This window comes from Mus caroli, unplaced genomic scaffold (genome assembly GCF_978045245.1).
Source record: "Mus caroli unplaced genomic scaffold, Mus_caroli_1 scaffold_7, whole genome shotgun sequence".
NCBI classification, from domain to species: domain Eukaryota; kingdom Metazoa; phylum Chordata; class Mammalia; order Rodentia; family Muridae; genus Mus; species Mus caroli.
This window is the reverse complement of record NW_028227262.1, coordinates 108,846,697-108,860,183: the sequence shown is the minus strand read 5'-3', so window position 1 is coordinate 108,860,183 and position 13,487 is coordinate 108,846,697. Positions and strand designations below refer to the sequence as shown.

Sequence of the window (13,487 nt, the reverse complement as noted above, 5' to 3'; positions counted from 1 at the left end):
GTGAGGTTCTGGAATCAGGACAAATGGGATGCTTTGAGCTGAGCAGAAGCACAGGAGGCAGAGAACACATAAGGGTCTCTGACATGTGTTTTAACTTGAGAATTTCTTCAGCGCGTTAAGTCAAAATCCTACTGTGATCTGATTGTAACACCTTCAATTTCCTTTCCAGATTTGTGTCAGACCAGAAGACCTGGAATATAGACAAACAGTTCCTGCTGGGTCCAGCTTTCCTAGTCAGCCCTGTGCTAGAGCCTGTGAGTATGGAGGCCTCTGAGAACTGGAGAATCTCAACTGCTAGGCTGAGTAAATATGGAGAAGGAAGTGAGGAATGAGATACATCCTCACACAGGGTTTCTTGGTCTATATTTTTCTTATGGTTCTTCAGAGTAGAATTCTGTGTCTTGAGTTTTCTGCCCTCAAATCCTTCTTTACATCAGTCAAGAGGAATATTGTTCCACACTTTATATAAATGTGATTGTTTTCCCAGTGACTACAATGAAACATGTAGAATCAAGTGTGGGAAGTAGTGTAACGATTCTTCATAGCCTCTTGTCATATTTAGCTGAAGTGCTCAGAACTGCTTGCAGCAGTGTGTCCCCCTTGTGGCTGGGTGGTACTTGACTTGTTTGTGTAGTTACACATACAGCAGGAGACATTTCTTTAAAATTTCTGTATCTAGGTAAGCATGTAACTAAACAGAAAAGCAAATTAAACCACCTTGAAATACTTTTGAACCTACAGATTTTTTTCCTGCTTTGTACCTAACCTTGGGTATTGTATCCTTAGAGAATGGATGGATAAGTCTTCAAGCAGGAGGTGATCATTTTCTTTGAGTTCCTGTCCCCCAAAGGGCTTTAGTGAAGCTTCTAGTTTTTGTTGGGCCATTTTCACCTGTGGAAGTTGGGTAAGAATACAGGAGTTCTCAGCATTGGTGATATTAGGAAGCTGGGGTAACTGTATCCAATTTCAGCTCTAGTATTTTATGCAAGGGTACCTGGCAATTTGCTTACTCTGTCTCAATTAAAATACCCATATGTGGTCTGTGTTTAATTTCAGAATGCCAGAAACATCAGTGCATATTTCCCCACAGCCCTCTGGTATGACTACTACACGGTAAGTTTGCTAAATGTTTATAAAACCTGGCAGTGTCAGAGTTCAATGTCTTTGATTATGACAGACTCATAGACAACATAAGAAAATATGACTCTGGAAATCACCTGCTATGGTCTGGCATGAGTCACTTAATCCTTGTGAGCTAAATTTTCTCACTTCCTATTTGGATCAGGCAAGTTCTAGTCACTCTTTTAGAGAAGTACTATAAAGAAACATGTAATCCTGTTGTCTTGTACCTGGCTTGATGTAATCAATATCTTTGCTTATATCATTGCTAGCTACATGGTGAACACAGTGAAAATCTCTTCCCCCCCCCCCCCCGACACCAGAAAGCACTTAATAGTGTGATGTTTGATCACATTTGTGTTTACATGAGTTCGTTCTTTTCCCTTCTGTATTTCTAAGTATCTGCTGCTGTTGCACAGATGCTCAAAGAATTACTCCATATGATTAGCTAAGACAGGTGAGATATGGTACTGTCAATGAAAAACACAGATATTCCTTCAAAAAAGAATATGAAGTAATTTATTTGGTGTCAAGTATGAGTGGCTATGGCCAGGGATCAAGGATTCAAGTTGCCTCAAATGACATAGTGCACTGTGAAAACAGATATAGGAACTTTTTATAGTCCTATAGGTGAACAAAAAGCTGTTCAGCTTTTACAGAAAGCTGAAAGTTGGGACATTTATCACATAACTTGTCTTATTTATAGAGGGGCAGAGATAAGAGCCAGTCTAGCCAATCAGTCTCTCCAGGTTCAGCGACAGACCTTGTCTCAAAACACCAATGGACAGACAAATAAGATGGAGAGAATGTTGACTAGAGCAATCAGGCCTGCTCATGCCTGTGCGCGCACGCGCACACACACACACACACACACACACACAGATGGAGGGAGGGAGGGAGGGAGGGAGAGAGGGAGGGAGGGAGAGAGAGAGAGAGAGAGAGAGAGAGAGAGAGAGAGAGAGAGAGAGAGAGAGAGAGAGAGAGAGAGAGAGACTAATGCACATGTACAACTCACATACAGCCACGTACACACATATGAACACATATACACATACAAACACACAGGATCTCAAACATACACACACACACTAATGTGCATTTAAATGTTCATATAATGCTGAAGTCTAGCCCCAGTCTTTAGAAAAATAGTTACCGAAGTGGGACACAGTGGATAAAAGCCAAAGACTGATGATCTTTGACCTTGTAACTCTGTTACTATTTTGTGTCTAAAAGCCACTGGTTTCCTACTCCTCTGTGGCCTAATGCCTCTGGTTTCTGGCACTTAACTCCAGCTGTTAGCAGCAGGGGACTAGTAAAGGAGCTTTAGTTGCTGGGGATCTTTGCTCTCTGGCTCACAGGCCCCATCACTGGCTAGGCAAGCGGCTTGGAGCTCTTTAACATTTTGTGAGCATGACAAAACCATAACAGCATGGTTTTGCCAATAGACAAATCATCTGCCTAGCATATTATTACTTTGAAGTTTTGTATAGATAAATGAGTCAATATTTTACCTTTTGTCTTTGCACTTTCAATAAGTTGCACCTACAATATATTGTCCATTTCAAGCTTATGATCTTTAGTTACCAGATAGTAGTCTCACAGCTAACCTAGAAGGAATGCTTTTCCTTATTGTAAATTTGTCCCAAACCTGCTTTCTTATTCTAGTGCATCTAGCCCATGACAGATGAAGATTTACAGAGCTCTTTTTGCAGCATTTAGAGGGCTCAAAATTACTTGTATAAATTTTGGAATTCTATAAAATCCTTATTAGGGATTATGAAACCATCAATTTGTCTACACAGTGTTACTATATGAGAGTCCATGTTCATGTTGATCTGTAGAAAATCTACCCCATAGGATGGGCTAATGCCAGGAATCATTAGGCTATGTAATGGTGACAGAAAAGGCATATCAGCAGCAAAAAGCAATCCTGGGGTGAAGTGTTTAAGGACCTTGTATTCTTAGAGGTCACCCATCTCAGACTTAAAAAAACATTGGGCCATTTCCATAAAATGTACTTGTGTGACTTTAGCCTTTCCTAGAGGCTTCTGACACTATACAGCAACAGTTTACAACCTGTAGGTCAAGACCTCTTTAGGGAGAGTTAAACAACCCTTTCACAGGGGTCACCTAAGACCACCAGAAAACACAGATATTTATATTATGATTCACAATAGTAGCAAAATTATAGTTATAAAGTAACAACAAAAATAATTTTATAACCGGAGGTCACCATAGTATGAGGAAATGTATTAAAGAGTCACACAAAAGTTGAGAACCACTGATATATAGCCATATCCATGTGTGTACACATATAAACACACATTTACAATAAACACACTGATAATCTGACACATGTACAGAGACACACCATATTATAGTATAGCATAATAAAAAAGAACTTTCTAACCTAATTGTTAATGGTGCCTGCATTGACCAGTGTATATTAGAGCTGAAAGGATCAGTGGACATATGCCCTAATTCCTAACTCAGAACCTATCTTTACTAACCTCTTTCAAATGAAAAAGTAGTTTTCTCCAAGGGAGGCTCACTTGGGAAACAAATTACTCTTCATGGTAGGCTGCATGCCTAGCAGTAGATGGTCCACAGAAAATGGACCCAACACAATCTTTGGAGGTTCCTTGTCTCATAATGTTATGTCAGGATTCTTTTTTTTTTGCATTTACTTGTATGTGTATGTATGGATGTATGTAGTATATATGTATGTACTTATGTATAGCTTTTGGGCATAAATTGTGGTTTCTGAGTTTTCTGTTTTTATGGTATTATCGAATGTGTGAATGAATGTGATGCTTCATCTATATCTGTTTCTTCTGCTTATTCTTGGGCTCTTCCTTCTGTTTGTTTGTTTTATCCAATCCTACTTTTCTTGATTTTGCTATATTATATTATACTATATTATATTATATTATATTATATTATATTATATTATATTATATTGCTTAGATGTCTTTTTCCATAAGGAGAGACAGAAAAGTGATAGGTCTGAATAGGAAGAGAGGTGGGAAGGAACTTGGAGGAGTAGAGAGAGGAGAAAACATAATTAGAATATTTTGTGTGAAAAAAATCTATTTTTAACAAAAGAAATATTCAAAAAAAGTACCTGCATATGAAGAAGCCTTGCTGTGGTTGAGAAAAGTGAAAGGATTTTAGGTTATGACTCAGATGAGTGAGCACATTTTACACATGAGGGCAGGTAAAGGTGTTAAATATAAGACAGAAAAATCCAACTCAGGAAACTTATGTAAATAAGCCTTCTCACCCTTATCTTTGCAATGGAGCATATACCAAAGATATTAGGAGCTTTGGGGGGGCAGGTAGAAGAAGGGACAGCATATCTCCAGTCAACAAGAAATAAATAAAGATATTGTCCAGTACCATCTTGCCTTAGAAACAGGGTATATAGTGAGGGTGATTAGGGGGCTATATGAGATTCTGCAAAGAGCAGGAATTCTCCTGGAGATGTGGCAAATCACAGCCAGACTTCATGCATCAGCAAGTGAATGACCAAAGAGGGAAATGAGGTTTGGGATGGATGGTGATAACCTAGCAACAGGTTTAGGGAGGTGAGTGGGGTGTATTGCTCAGGGAGAAGTGTATGCTTACCTCATCATTTCTCTTCGTTTTGACACCAGGGTGCCAATATCAATTCAACAGGAGAGTGGAAGACCTTACCAGCCCCTCTTGAGCACATCAATCTTCATGTTCGAGGGGGCTACATCCTGCCATGGCAACGACCTGCCCTGAACACTCACTTAAGGTGAACAAGGAGAGTGGGGGTTCTGCTTTGCACACCTCTGAGCTCACTCTTTTGTCCTGAGAGTCATTCATCTCTCCAGTATCAGTTTTGTATTTTACCTATTTCCTCCATCAGATTTATGTTGTGGGTTGATGTGTGTGTGTGTGTGTGTGTGTGTGTGTGTGTGTGTGTGTGCATGTGGTGTCACTACTCTTAGATTTCCAGCAGTCTCTACCCTATGTGATCTTGACAGAGATCACACTGCTGGACTTTGAAAAACTTTCCTTTTTCTCCTTACTTACCTTAGCTTTGAGGACAAATTGACAATTGGGGTAGTCCATATCCCTGGCTCTCTCAGGGCTGTCCCTATTTTCATACTGTAAGTCTCATGACTTGAGAAGGCTCACTTCTGTGCAATCTCATTCAGGACTCTTCCTACCTAATGTGGGCTGATGACCTGTTTGTAGTTGTCTGCTCATGCCTCACACCATCTCTGCCCTATACTTGGGTTCTGTTGACTATGCACCTACAAACACAGTTTCCTGTTACTTATCAATAACTGAGCACTTTTTTAAACTTTGTAATTGTATTTTGACAACACAAACTTATCTCTCTCTCGTTTCCTGAGCCACTGACTTTTTATTATCATCTTCACTTACACAATTATAATTCTATCTCAGCAGAAGGTTACTTATTGGCATCCTTATACATTCCAAAGTCTAGTTCTAGTAGGTTTCAAAAGAAAGGAACTTCTTAGGGGGCTTGAAAACTGCCTTTTCCTTTGAGTTTCCCTCACTTCCTTAGTATTTCAACCTAGTCCCTCTTATGAGAAAATGACTAACTATCATTAATCTTCTCTTTCTACCCCCCCATCTTTGTAAAATAACCAATGTCAGATCAATTAATGTACTGACACTGAATTTCTGCTTCAAAAATTAAACTCTTATTCCCCCTAGTTAAAAGTCTGAATCCTACAAGAATACAATGACCATGTCTATGAAAATGTGATCCTAAGTTGACTCTGATAACCCTCTCTTTTTCAATATGTTAATAATAGAGGTGGCTTTCAATGCCCCACAGATGCCACTCTCCCATACAGTCATTTATTTTACAGCACTTGAGTTTATGCTTTTATTAAATTTGGCCTAAGGACCAGACTGTAGAACACACGAGCTAGGTTGGTCCTGTAGCATTGAGTGATCTCAGCATATCCCTAGTCCATTTGCCTCTATTTTTCTAATTATTCATTTCTCATTATTGACACATATAGATTTAACTTTCAAATCACTAAGATTCTTCTGGAATAGACTGTCCTAAAATGCCCAGGATTGTAGCAACATTGTATAGGATTTTGTTCTCTTAATGACCAATTTTGCGAATAGAGCTGCAATTTTAATATTAATGATAGTAGTGGTTCAGAACCTCTGAGGCTTACATGCTTAAACCCTTCAATAGGTATTTAAAATACTTTTTTTGTAAAATTATTACTGGTTGAAAACACTTATGATATTCTCCATTCATGCCTAAAGCAAAAGAGTCATATGTGACTGACTAGTGTCTTTCTTAGTTCAAATTTGATGCAAATGTTTGGTAAAATCCTTTGAGCCCTAAGAGTTTGTGACTTGTGTGAATCTGTTCCCCAATAGCCGGAAGAATCCTCTTGGTCTTCTCATTGCCCTGGATGAGAACAAAGAAGCAAGAGGAGAGCTGTTCTGGGATGATGGGCAGTCGAAGGGTGAGTGCCTTGAGAGGGTGTGGCCATTGCAGACCTGCACCAGACTCTGTCCCTTTATTCCTGCTGGTCATTCACCTGAGAGTGAAATCTCACCAGGCATCCTAGCACTAGCCACAATCGACTGTCAGCCTTAAGGAGGAACATAAATTTGGCCTTTGCACTGGCCATGCTAGTCTGACTTGTCTCTCTTTTGTTTTCAGATCTCACAACCAACAACATTCTATGTAAATTTTCAGTCACTCAAGTAAGTAGAAAGTCTTTAGGAATCTAAAGTGCCATCTCTTATCTGACTGTTAACATTTATTGGTATGTGTATGTGTGTGACTACAATGGCTGCAATGACTATGGGTGTACACATTCCTGTTTATGACTTAATTCCCAGTAATTTCATTACTCATGCTATCAAAAGGAGGCGATAATATTCATAAATCAAGTAGTATTTTCCAAAAGAATTGTTTTATGCAGGCAGTGTCTTTATGTAGTTAAGTAAAAGGTCTGTCTGCATGTCTTCACTTTTTTCTCCTAAGCATACATTGGTCGATGCTCTCTACTCAGAGGCTTTCCCAGCAGCTGAACATCTGCTCTAGGATGTGGCATTTGACAACATACAGAACTTCAATTCATTCATGTGTGGATAATTATTCTTGATGTATTTCAGAACCGTTTGGATGTGAGCACTTTACAATCAACCTACATGGACCCTGATAACTTAGCATTTCAGGAGATTAAAATTTTTGGAACACGGCCGCTTTACAATGTTACAGTGAAACACAATGGTATGGTAAATCAGATGGCTCCTCAAGTCAGTTACGATCCAAGCATGAAGGTAAGTTGCTATTTTGTTGAGGCTTTTCAAATTGGCATTATGGTGATTCTTATTGTTAAAGCTGCTGTGGTTCTCAAAGGATAACTGCATCTCTGAAATATGGTGGATAAGTTAGACTGCGGGAATTATGGTGACTTGTGGGACATGTGGTGACATGTCTGAGCTGGAATGAGTCAGGGAGCTGCAGGGGCAAGGATGATAAGGCAGATGTTTTTGGTTTTGTTTTTCTTGACTCATGTTTCTCAAGAGTTCTGCTCTCTTACTAAGTTTATTATCATACACACACACACAAACACACACACACATATATATATAATATGCACATAGATAATACTCATACAAATAAGTCACATATATGTCTCATATATAGAGAAGTCATACATATATGATGGATATACATATATATGCTATATATGCATATATTACATACAATATACATATATAATATATACACATATCATATATAATGTACATATATTATATATCACATATATAACATACATATATATTTTATATATCACATATATAATATACATATATATTTTATACACACATATACACTTTAATGGCATATTTAAGAGAAAAGAATTTGAAGATCCTACCCAAATTATTATTATGTTTTGGATTAGATGATAACAAGATCATTCTTCATTGCAAAGTGATATAACCTTATCCAACACACATACATACAGACACACACACACACACTTGTGTGTCTGTGTCTATGTGTTATAGACATTCACACACAGAGAGACACGCAGACACACAGACACACACAGACACACACAGACACACACAGACACACACACACACACACACACACACACAAATGAACATGAATAGTACAGATAGGAAAGTGGAGGTCAGGCCAGATGAATGTAGATCTGAGAGCTAATGGCCAGTGCTGAGTCCTAATACAATAAATTTTTGAAGTTTTTCAAAAAGCTTTAATACTTTCCCCCTTTCTTTCATCAGTATCAAGATTCTAAGTCCAACACACACATACATTCTGATGACATATTTAGGATAAAGAACTTGAAGATGCTACCCAAATGATTTTTTTTTTGTAGTGGATTAGATGATAACAAAATAATTCACCAGACAGAATTTTGTTGCATTCCTTCATGCCTTAATTAAAAAGTGAAACCCTCCCCCAGTAATCTTGAGCACAAAGAGTGGAGCTGTTGGATTACCATGTATGAAGGTTTTACCAAAATTTGGGGAAATAAGCCAGTTTCTACTTCTAGTGCAATGGCATGTTATCATGTCTGAAGTTTTGTCTTGATGACATGTATTCAGGGTACAGGTTCCATGAACTAAAGTGGTGAATGGTTGTTTTGCTCTTTGCTAATGTTCAAAGCTTAGTCAAATTGCTGAGCACAGCTTACTATGAAGGATGGGAGAATGGACCTATAAAGATGGTGTGTGTGTGTGTGTGTGTGTGTGTGTGTGTGTGTGTGTGTGTGTGTGTGTGGTGAGATTCATTAATTGACCATGACAAGAAATCCCCAAAGGGCAAACAATACTTTGTATTTCTGTTGATATTAGAGTTGCTAGCATACATTAGTAGCTGAAGGTTCTAAGGACTGACGTCCTTTCTTCTCTCATGTTGCAAGTGGCTCCTTAGTTCTATCAAAATGCCCCTATTCTAGGAGAGAGCAAAAGGGGAAAACAAAATAGGCAAAAAGGAAAGATAGTAAAAAGAAGATGGCAGAGGTAAAGCTGAGAGAGAAGGGAGGAGGAAACACTTGCCCAGGTACGATGATGAACTTGATGTGAACTTCTCAAAGCCTCAGCTATAATACAGATGAAAATGTAATTATCACCTGAGAGCTTTGCTATTCTAAAATGAAATACTACGGAAGTGTTTTATGAATAACAAATCGGGAACTGTGTTCCACAATGGGCCCACTTTGCCATAAAGGGAAAGTAAACCCATTCAAGTTGAGATATCAGAATAAGCCAGTCCAATAACAGAGAATAGCCTCATATTATCAACCTGACTATCCTGTGGATGTAGGATCAGCAACATTTAGTTTTAAGTGGAGATCAGTTTATTTCAGAGGAAACATGTGCTCAGATTGTGTAAGGTCTTAGGTGGTAAACTACGAAGGTCGTGTTTGATTTAATTTTCAAAAACTCTTACAATGGTTCTTGAACCTTGTTAGAAATGGTAGTGAAGAGTTGGAATTGGAAAGTATCAGATCAGGAGGAGATGAAGAGAATCAGGATAGTTCTTAAAACGTCACCTTGCCCTCCTAAAAAAGTGAAAAGGTTTTAAAGAAGAGTCAAATATTAAAAAAAGAATTAAAGAAAATGTTGAACATTTAATTTGATAAGTAGGATATCAGAATATTTCAAGGTTTAAGCAGTTATCTTGTGTAAGTGTTAGGTATGGAAAGAAATTTAAATTTTTTTACAACTGGTTAAGTTGATATTCAGTAAATTCATTTAGTTTGACTAATATCTCATAGAAATATAAGAATGGGAACTATCTCATTTTCTTTGATAAAATGCAATGGTGAGGGCAAATAGAGAAGGAAATATTTATTCTGGCTCAAAAAACCATGACACTCAAGACTAAGGAATACCAAAGTGTGGATACTTCATCCCTCCTTAGAATGGGGAACAAAATACCCATTGAAGGAGTTGAGACAAAATTTGGAGATGAGACGGAAGGAAGGACCATGCAGAGACTGACCCATTCGGGCATCCATACTATAATCAACCACCAAAGCCAGACACTATTGCATATGCCAGCAAGATTTTGCCGACAGGACCCTGATATAGCTGACTCTAGTGAGGTTATGCCAGTGCCTGGCAATTACAGAAGTGGAGGCTCAGAGTCATCTATTGGATGGAACACATGGCCCCCAATGGAGGATCTAGAGAAAGTTCCCAAGGAGCTGAAGGGGTCTGTAACCCTAGAGGAGGAACAGCAATATGAACTAACCAGTACCCCCTGAGCTCATGTCTCTAGCTGCATATGTAGCAGAAGATGGCCTAATTGGCCATTACTGGTAGGAGAGGGCCTTGATCTTGCAAAGATTATATGCCCCAATATAGGGGAATACCAGGGCCAGGAAGCAGGAGTGGGTGGGTTGGAGAACAGGGTGGGGGGGAGGGTATAAAGAACTTTTGGGATAGCATTTGAATTATAAATGAAGAAAACATCTAATATAAAAACTTGGTAAAAAAAAAAAAAGGTCTGGTTCATCAGGGGATAGAGAGATAGCTTCGCAGTTAAGAGAACTGCTTGCTCTTCCAAAGGTTCTGAGTTCAATTTCCAGCTACAACATGGTGGCTCACAACCATTTGTAATGGGATAAGATGCCCTCTTTAGGTGTGTGTGAAGACAGCAATAGTGTACTCATGTATATAAAATAAATACATCTTTTAAAAAAATCGTTTGGTCCATCATGGTGGGAAAATCAAGATGTGAGAAGCTTAAAGCATTTGGTTCCATCACATCCACAAACAGAAAGCAGAGAGGAAAGAATGAATACTGTTACTCATCCCAGGATCCAAGACATGAATAACACCACTCATACTGGGCAGATACTCCCTCCTCAATCAGTGCAATAAAGATAATCGCCTACATACATGGTCCTAGACCCCTGTTCCAAGTGATTCCTGTGTAGGGGAAGTTGGCAACATTAACTGTCACAGGAGCCTGTACTATGCTTGACACTACATGTTTTCTATGTGCCCACAGTGACAGGAAGACTGCTTTGTGGAGAGAAGCACAAGAAAAGCTAAATAATAGAAGAGCAGACAGATAGGTCAGGGGAGGAATGAAAGGAACACAACTCTTATTTTTCCCAATAATTACACTGTTCAGTAAAGAATAATGGAGTAGTGGACTGACATTTCCCCATCACTGCTGATAGCTTCGCATCTAATACACAGCTCTCCTCCTTTAAGACAGCAAAGTCTCTTGACTGTTGAGACTCCATTCATATTTCTACATAATCTTCTAAAGTTTCAGATTTTGTAAGGGCTTTGCTTCTAATAATACATTTCTTGTGTCCTTGTTTACCTCCATAGGTTGCAGTTATTACAGGCCTCCAACTTCTCCTGAATGAATCCTATACGGTAGAGTGGGATGACAGCATTAGAGATGAGGAAAAGATAGACTGCTATCCAGATCAACATGGGGCTTCTGAAACAAGCTGCACTGCCCGAGGCTGTGTCTGGGAGGTAATGTAGCTGGAGATGTTCATGTGCACTAATACTAGTCCATGTTTCATGAGAATGACATGTTGGTATACTTTTGCATAGCCTCAAATTCATAGAGAGAAAAGGTTGCTTCAGGAATGGGGTGAAGATTGGAGCATAACTGGGGATAGGACTGGGATATTTTTAATAAGTACATTTCTTGAAGAGTGTGCACACGCACCCACTCCCACACACCCACACACCTCTTTATATAAGTTGCCTCTTCTAATTCTTTCTATTTCATAATTCAGGATCCCCCTGCTGATCTAGGATATTGACTTTCTTTCCAGGAATCCAGCTCTCTTGTGGTCCCTTTTTGCTACTTTGTCAATGAGCTGTACTCAGTCAGCAATGTTCAGTATGGCTCACATGGGGCCACAGCCAACATCTCCTTAAAGACTTCACCTTATAGTGGTGCCTTTCCCTCTACACCTGTGAAGGAGCTGCAACTGCAAGTGACCTACCACAAGAATGAAATGCTGCAGTTTAAGGTAAACACAGGGTGTGTGTGCTACCAGGTGTGGACAGGACATTTCCAATCCTGATGCTCTTTGCTAGTCAAGACTACAGAACCTTAAAAGAAGCTTTGTGTTTAAATTTCTGCAGTAAAATAGACTGTATGATAACCGAATCCAGAGAGAAATGAGGCTCTTATAGAACAGTATTATAGAACATCAGAAGCTATTTTCCCACTTGTATCTTTTTTCCTCTGGCCTAGATCTATGATCCCAACCACAGTCGGTATGAAGTTCCAGTCCCTCTGAACATTCCCAGTGCTCCATCAAGCACCCCGGAGAGCCGCCTCTATGATGTGCTCATCAAGGAGAACCCATTTGGGATTGAAATTCGTCGGAAGGGTACAGGCACTGTAGTGTAAGTGTTTCCTGGTCTGACTCTGAGTAACTGCTTTCCTTAACATTCTAGAACAGGCTCATTGTTGTTGAACACACCTGTTTTAAAGTGTCCCATTGTCTGTGACCCAAACCATAAGGAAGCAATTTCCTCTTGATCTGTGATTAGGAAGAAGTCTTTAACATCCTAAGGGTGATTCATAAGAGATTTACAGTGGAACATTTACAAATATTTCAGGGCTCCTTTCTACATCTTAGATGTTATTGTGCAGACTCTTGTTGGAGGCACATGAGTGCCAGTTCTCATCGATCTATGATAGATAGTGCTTATTACAGTACACACAGGAAGCTAATGTGGCTGTAACAATGCTGTATAGGAAAAGGGACAGGGTAGCCAAGTTACTGAGAAGTCACTGCTTCTGATAATGTGGTCTGAGTTTGTCTCTCTGGGGAAGAGGTGTCATTTGAAATAGAACCTTGATAAAGAAGAGCCCAAAATGGAGTTCCAGGAGAAGACAAGTAATGTTTGTGATAGAGAGAAGACAAAAAGTGTGATGTCCAAGCAGAGAAGTTGGCATGTCAAGATATAGAGAGAATTTGGTGTCATAATTGAGAGGATGAGAGTGGGAGATAAAGCAGGTTTGACAAATGGGTTTTGGAAGGTGAGCAGCAGTGGAAGATTGGTGAGACATCAGTAAATAATGTGGGCAGAACTGTGACATGGAGTGGGGTCTCTTTAGTCACAGCCCTGGATGGCTACAGGAGGGTCTTCAAGGAGCAGGGCAGGTGTGAGTGACAGCAGTTGAGGTAATGAGAATGGCTTGGGCTTCCTGCTGTGCAGAGGATACTTGGAAAAGCAGCCATGGAAGGAAGATGAATGAATGGTGACTACCAGACCATTGATGGGGGTACTTGAGGTAGCTTTAAACTGATAGATGTATGTGTTTTGTTTGAGGGGGCAGATGCTAGAAGCCACCA

General features: G+C 39.4%; 1 protein-coding gene across 1 annotated transcript in view; it reads left to right on the top strand.

Moving 5' to 3' along the window:
• Positions 1 to 13,487, top strand: part of Mgam (maltase-glucoamylase) — a 130,743-nt gene that overhangs the window by 93,704 nt on the left and 23,552 nt on the right. Inside the window, exons 65-73 of the mRNA XM_085840664.1 lie at positions 170 to 254; positions 1,057 to 1,113; positions 4,776 to 4,900; positions 6,526 to 6,614; positions 6,815 to 6,858; positions 7,273 to 7,440; positions 11,488 to 11,640; positions 11,949 to 12,149; positions 12,377 to 12,531. Of these exons, the coding sequence (XP_085696790.1) occupies positions 170 to 254; positions 1,057 to 1,113; positions 4,776 to 4,900; positions 6,526 to 6,614; positions 6,815 to 6,858; positions 7,273 to 7,440; positions 11,488 to 11,640; positions 11,949 to 12,149; positions 12,377 to 12,531 (1,077 nt within the window). The remainder of the gene's footprint in view (positions 1 to 169; positions 255 to 1,056; positions 1,114 to 4,775; positions 4,901 to 6,525; positions 6,615 to 6,814; positions 6,859 to 7,272; positions 7,441 to 11,487; positions 11,641 to 11,948; positions 12,150 to 12,376; positions 12,532 to 13,487) is intronic.